Source organism: Adelges cooleyi, unplaced genomic scaffold, assembly GCF_023614345.1.
Source record: "Adelges cooleyi isolate 19-005CV unplaced genomic scaffold, UGA_ACOO_1.1 ACOO_flye_CR_arks_rails_tigmint_CR_PRNA_651, whole genome shotgun sequence".
Classification (NCBI taxonomy): Eukaryota; Metazoa; Arthropoda; class Insecta; order Hemiptera; family Adelgidae; genus Adelges; species Adelges cooleyi.
The window spans coordinates 2,365,853-2,372,776 of NW_026096352.1; the positions used below are offsets into that span (position 1 = coordinate 2,365,853).

Here is a 6,924-nt window from a genome sequence, read left to right on the forward strand (position 1 = left end):
TTTAATTACTTTGAATGACATTATAATATTATAAACATTGTCTTATTTGAGGTACATAGGGCTCTATGACATATTTCTATTAAACGTGATTCTTTTATAAGAAGTTAAAAAAAAACAAACTGAAAATTTGTTTATTTTTGTATACTGTATTCTTGGTTTAGTCCATTATATTATGATGACAAAAACAAATAAATTAATCATTTACAAGTAAGAGCACTTTTTATGCCTGCCATTACTGGATGATCAAGTATGGTTTGGTTTGCAACTGACTCACTCGGAATGGGCCTAAAGTTTGATTTTTGCACTTCTCGTGTATCGTTGGTCTCTTCTAGTTTATGAAATGTTTTGTCTAGCAAATCGTGAACCTTATGACTTCTAGCTGTAATCAAAACAAATGTATATAGCAAGGTGTGAAAATAGTATTATTGACAATATAAGGTGTAACCTGCCTGTTTAGATTTCAGAATTTCAAAATACTAGTAATAGACCAGAAATGGTGTATGGAAATAGTCCGACAAAAGATAAAGGAGGCGAGAGAGTTCGTTGGAGAGTTCATAATATCAATATAAAATAAACAAAATTACTTACATAGTTCGGTCAACACTTTTCCATGATGTGACGTCAAAAATGTATCAACGATAGTTACAGGAATACCGGATGTGTTTGTCGTAAACAAACCTAGTGTCATCTGAAAAAGTTCAGAAACAACAACTTGAATGTTTTTTTTATGTCTTAACTCTTAAGTAATGTCGACTAAAACAAATTACAATAAATCGCAAACATGAACAATGGCTCATCTTACTTTTCTTACATTTTATTCCTAGTTTTTCTTTAAAGAAAAAACTGTTTTCCTATATTTAAATAGAAAATATACTTACTAAGCAAATTAACAATATTATATACTTCATGTTTGGGTTTTTTTTGGAGTTTGGTAAATATTCTTATGAGAACTTAACTGTTTAACGTAAAAGACAATGGAATTTCAGTACCCAATAAGAATAAACTATCGTCATCTATTCGGTTTTAATGCATACTAAAAAATATTTGAAACATTCCAGATGTATTATATAAATATCAACATAATATTAAGTAGGGCACAGATATAAAAGTAGTAACACATAGTGTTATACTGTATTTTTTTACTGTGGTATATTATTATTTACTACATATAAATGGGAAGCAATCGGGCAATTCTATTTAACTAAACATTTATATATATATATATATATATAAATTTTCTCTTAGTGACTTATCTTTTAATTTGTTAGATTTTAGAATAATATTATGTTAAGTTTAATTTGCTGTAAGCTATTTTGACAAAAAGCGACAAAAATACAATTTTCGAATTGAAAAAAGATACTACTCAATGAAACGTAATGGTGTTTTATCATTTAAAATCATAATTGGCTGTTATTGATCGCTGGTTGACATAATTATATTTATGGTTATAAATAATATCTACAAATAGTTCAATTAATATCTAGACAATTAATTTTTTGTGTGGAAGTGTTAGTCGGACTCCGGAAGACTTCCTTTACCAGTGTAGGTGGAGGGAGTACCAAGGATTTGTCGGTCCTAAGAAAAGTTCAGATTGATGCCAATTTAGAGTTACTTAAATTCAATTCAGTCAGTCCGCCACAAGTAGAGTTCTATTCAAATCAACTTTATATCAACTGTGACTTAATAAAATCCATATCCAGTTAATTATATTATGTTGACAAATTGTTTTTTATTAAATAACAAAAATTGATAAAGTAAACATCAAACTACGTCATAAAAGTTTTACTCCGCAGTACAAGTTACAACCAACATAAAAATTATCGTTTTTGTAGACGAGATTTAGGAATAATATTTGAAACAATGTACAATATTTTGTAACAACTGGTTTCATATTTTCATTACGGAGCAAATAAGAGCGCGCAACAACATGGCGTTCGTACACACGATGATGCCAATAGAACAAAAAATAATACTATTTTTTTTACATCACGTTTGTACTTAAAAAAAAAAATTGAATTGAATTTGTGTAAACTTAAAGTGAAAAGTGGTACTTGAGCACAAAACTTAATAGTATCATTCTGCATAGATCTACATAAAATTGTTTTAATGATTTGATAACATTTTTTTTAAGATTTTAGGTTTTTTGTTAAAATATACGCAATCTGCGAAAACAGTTTTCCGGCAATTAAAACTTTTTCAACTTTTACCCCTCCCCCCCCCCCCCAAAGTACCAACTAGATGAAATTTGTGATTTATAGAGTTGCTACTCGAAGGAATTGGTCCAGTATTAAAAAAGTTACAGTGTATACAGATAAAAAAAAAAGCCCACATCATAGTATAACCTTTGCCGCTCTGCATCGAAGCTAAAATATAGCCGTTATCAGTTGTTGGTTTTTATTGATTCCGCGTAGCTACCACGTCGTAACAGCCGGGTACGATCAGGAAATCGGTGAAGGAAGGCCTATTTGACAATTTTTCCTGCGCCGATCGATAGAGGACCACCCGGATACTAGAAAGGTAGGGGTTTTGGGCTTGAAAGCCATTATTCTGGGAGTTAGGGCCGATTTTGTAAATCCCACCCGTGTTAGTAGTATGGAAATGTCGGTCGTTAGTAGTAGCGAGTCCGAGATAAGTACTTCTGCTGAGACCTCGAGGAGAACTGTAAAGAGAAAACAGAAACGGGGCTCTATGTCCGACGAGGACGGAGGGAAGAAGATGCGCTCCGCGGTAGAGGAGTCTGTGAGTGAATATGACGGGATTATGGACGTGTTAGACTGGTTTAATGTCAAGTTAAACTATGTTTAAAAACACTGTATATTATTAAGATATATTTGTCTTATAAAAATGAAATGAATATCCGAAGCTATCCGGATAATTTTTAACTATCCGGATATCCGTATCCGAATTATCCGGATAATTCGGATATCCGAATATCCGGATAGGCCCAACCCTAGTATGTACCATTGTTTGTTAATTTTTTAATTATTATATCTTGTTATACTAAATTACCTCTGGTGATGTTCCAACTCTATTTATACATATATACCTCCCAATAACCCTGTGGCCAACCCCGAGTACAATTTTGTCCTCGATTGGTGCAAACAGTTTGTATGTTCTAACGTGTTATTGGCTTATAAGTATTATAAACTATAAACATCTAATTTTCTCACTAAGGAAAAAACATTTATCTGACAATCAACAAACATTTTACAAAATTTTACCGTTTTAACATTTTAAAATTAACTTTTTTTTTATTAACATTTTTAAATACGAATGGACCCGAACGTAGTAGCGAAATTGGAATCTGGATGGTGCTCGCTCGCATCTTCCGGTAGTAAATCGTTGATAAAGAAATACCTCACCAAAGAAGTGTTGGAAGACCTAAAAAGACAAAAGACCAGCTTCGGTTCAACCCTCTTGGACTGTGTTCGATCTGGATTCGAACATCATGACTCTGGAGTTGGTATCTATGCACCAGACGCCGAGGCTTACACAGTGTTCGCACCGATATTCGACCCAATCATCGAAGATTATCACAAAGGTTTCAAGCCCACAGACATACATCCGGCACAAGACTGGGGAGACGTGAACGCGCTTGGTAACTTGGACGGTGAAAACAAATATGTGATTTCCACACGGGTGCGGTGCGCTCGTTCGTTGGTCGGTTACCCGTTCAACCCACTTCTGACGGAAGTGCAGTATAAAGACATAGAAGAGAAAGTCTCGTCGACGTTGGACGGACTTGCCGGAGACCTGAAAGGGGAGTTTTATCCGTTGACTGACATGTCCAAAGAAGTGCAACAGAAATTAATCGACGACCATTTCCTGTTCAAGGAAGGAGACAGGTTTTTGCAAGCAGCGAACGCGTCGCGGTTCTGGCCGACCGGCCGGGGCATATTCCATAACCGGGACAAAACGTTCCTAGTGTGGTGCAACGAAGAAGATCACTTGAGGTTGATCTCCATGCAAATGGGAGGAAACTTGGGCGAGGTGTACAAGAGGCTGGTGACCGCCGTAAACGACGTTGAAAAAACACTAGCGTTTTCACACCACGACCGCTTGGGATTTTTGACATTCTGTCCGACCAACTTGGGAACGACCATCCGGGCTTCCGTTCACATTCAATTGCCAAAATTGGCCGCCAACAAAGCGAAACTCGAAGAAGTTGCCGCTAAGTACAGCTTGCAGGTGAGAGGAACACGAGGCGAACACACTGACGCCGAAGGTGGAGTTTATGACATTTCAAACAAGAGGAGAATGGGTCTAACGGAGTATCAAGCTGTCAAAGAAATGTACGACGGAATAAAAGAGCTTATCAAAATTGAAAAACAATCATAAAATTTATTTTTAACCGTCAAAATTCTAGTACAATAAATAAATAAATAAATATTCGAAAATACAATAGTGATACAATACAATAGTTTGTAGCCAGATTGCTTTTAAATATTCGCATCCGTTATTTATCTCAATTTTGTTTTGTAATATACTAATAGTGACCAACGGATATAGCTTTAGAGTATTACAATACCGGTCTACTATTAGTCAAGTATTACTGTACAGGGTGTTATCTAAAGCTATAGCTCTTTAAAAAGGAATTCCTTATACCAACTAGGTATACCTTGTTTTAAATAGTTACATACGCATATAATTATTAGTAAAATATCTTAAACACGTGTCCAAACGACAAAACACAGTGTTTTCCCATGTATGCAAACACCGAGGTAATCATTGGAATTGAGTTGCTTTTTATTTAATGAAATTTTGTTTTCAGTGTATTAAGTCTTAAATAGGACGTTTACTATTTTTATTTATTTTAAAATAGGTACCAAATTTTATACTCAGTTTATTAAAATTCAAATCGAAAAGGTCATTCCCATAATGAGATACAAACGACAATAAAAGCCACATAGGTGACAAAGCGACAGTATAGTTAGTTATTAGTTTATAAACCTATTTTCAGCATGTTTGTAAACATATGATAAGCTTTATATTAAACAAAATCCAATCCTCTGGAGAGACAAGAAGTCGTTGAAATATGGATTTGAAGCAATTCAGGGATAGGGCATGCTTAATAAATATTTTATAAAATATTTGTGCGTTTTTCGTTAAATTATAGCAAGTTAAAGGTTGAAAATCCAGTCAAATATGTTTCGGTTTTAGGGTTGGTACTTGTTCATACTATACCGTAATTAACAATACAATCAAAATAATTTTTAAAGCCTGTTGACTGTTGATTCACTCACAAATGGCAACCTGAAAATTGACAAAGGCCAAATGTAGTTTTCCCCTTTTTTTTGGGGGGCGGGGGGGTGGTCCCTAATAAAAAATGTAAGGACGGTCGACTGTTAAATAAACAACCGTCCTATAGTAGCGAATAAACAAAATGATTGAATAAAAGACCTCGAACTATTAAGAAATAACATTTAAGTTCTGAAACAAATATCATTTGGCCCTTTTACCTGTGCACGTCATTACAAGAGAAAATGTGTTTACTTAAAAGTCGACTATTGTCTGCAATGTGTGTATAATGTGTATTGATTATTCGTTACTTGTAATACAATTTAATTTCGTATATTGTGATGATTTTATTTACTAACACGTGTGTGTGTGTGTACATATATTTTAAGTCAAAACTGTCAACCCTTCGAGCAGACAAGTAGAAAATAAAATAAATCCGGCTTTCGCGTACGGTGGGGTGGCGACACACATATCCTTGCACCCTATTCGCCTAAGGGTCGTGCCACGTTTTTTGTTTTCGAACGGAAAGTCAATTTTTTTACCGTCCAGCAAGTCGCGTTATTTGCGCTTATTTACATATCAATAGTTGTAAAATGACATACCAAATAAATCCAATAACATATGAGCGTTATTCAAAACGACCTCCGATTTGACTACGCATAAACGAGTTTCCTATTTGGTTACAATGTGAAAATAAAATAACAAATTATCGTTGGCCGCCATTTCCTTTTTTTTATGTTCTATTACATTATAAATTACCCTTAGGACAACGATATAGGATTATTTTGTTGGTAGTAATATACGGAGTGGTCCATTTAACTTGAGAATTTTATATTTTAAAATAATTATTGCAATGTTATTTTAAAATTATTAAATACTTTAATTTTTTTAGAGCTCGATCAACTTTTGAAGTATAGACGGAATGTATATATTTAATTTAATTTAAAAATAAAAAATAATTTACTGAAAATGTTTAGTTCATAAACTGTTTTGGATAATTACTATTATTATAGATACAATTAATAAGGCCATCTTTTCTCCCAGCTTGAATTTTTAACTTTATTAACTTTAAAAATAATTATTCAAAACTGGTTATCGATTAGTCAACATTTTACTGATTTTTTTTTAGTTAAAAAAAATTTGTATGTAACCGTTTAAGTTCCAAAAGTCAATAAAACACCACAGTTTATAAGAAAACAAATTTCAAATTTCAAAATTGTTTAATAGTAGAATAACATTGGTTGCAATTTTCAAAATAAAAACTACTTCTTTTAGCGCTTTCTTTCACTTTTTATTTCAGAAAAAGTTTTAAATACATTCTTGAGGTTTTCAAGAGAAGATCTAATAGGTTCAATCCAACAGTTCCAACGAGTATTACTTGATCATTTTGTTGTTTTTTTTTTGTTAATCTTTTTTAAAATATTATTAGTTATTATACTATGCATTGTGTTGTGTTTTATTTTCTTATAATAAAGTATAAATTTAATTTTAACTTATAACGGGGGAGGGGCAAAACGATACTATTGCCCCTTTAATCAAATATCTGGAGGGGCAGTGATCCCTCTGCCCCTCCCCCCCAGAATAGGTCTATGACTGTATGACGATACTTTTCTGGACTCTCTGGACTGTCGTGGAAACTGTAAATAAAATGTCTAGACACTGCTGTTTCCTAGTGTCAGCCGAGAG

At 33.4% G+C, this 6,924-nt stretch overlaps 1 protein-coding gene and 1 long non-coding RNA gene across 2 annotated transcripts; one reads left to right on the forward strand and one right to left on the reverse strand.

Moving 5' to 3' along the window:
• Window positions 1–250: 250 nt before the first annotated feature.
• Window positions 251–1,006, reverse strand: LOC126844892 (uncharacterized). The gene is made up of 3 exons (XR_007686654.1): window positions 879–1,006; window positions 589–688; window positions 251–379 (listed from the first exon to the last, which is right to left on the reverse strand). It is a non-coding gene; the product is annotated as an uncharacterized LOC126844892 (long non-coding RNA).
• Window positions 1,007–3,273: 2,267 nt separating this feature from the next.
• Window positions 3,274–4,338, forward strand: LOC126844727 (arginine kinase-like). Its single transcript, XM_050583123.1, has one exon. It carries the CDS (start codon window positions 3,274–3,276, stop codon window positions 4,336–4,338), a length of 1,065 nt encoding a protein of 354 aa, XP_050439080.1.
• Window positions 4,339–6,924: the final 2,586 nt, after the last annotated feature.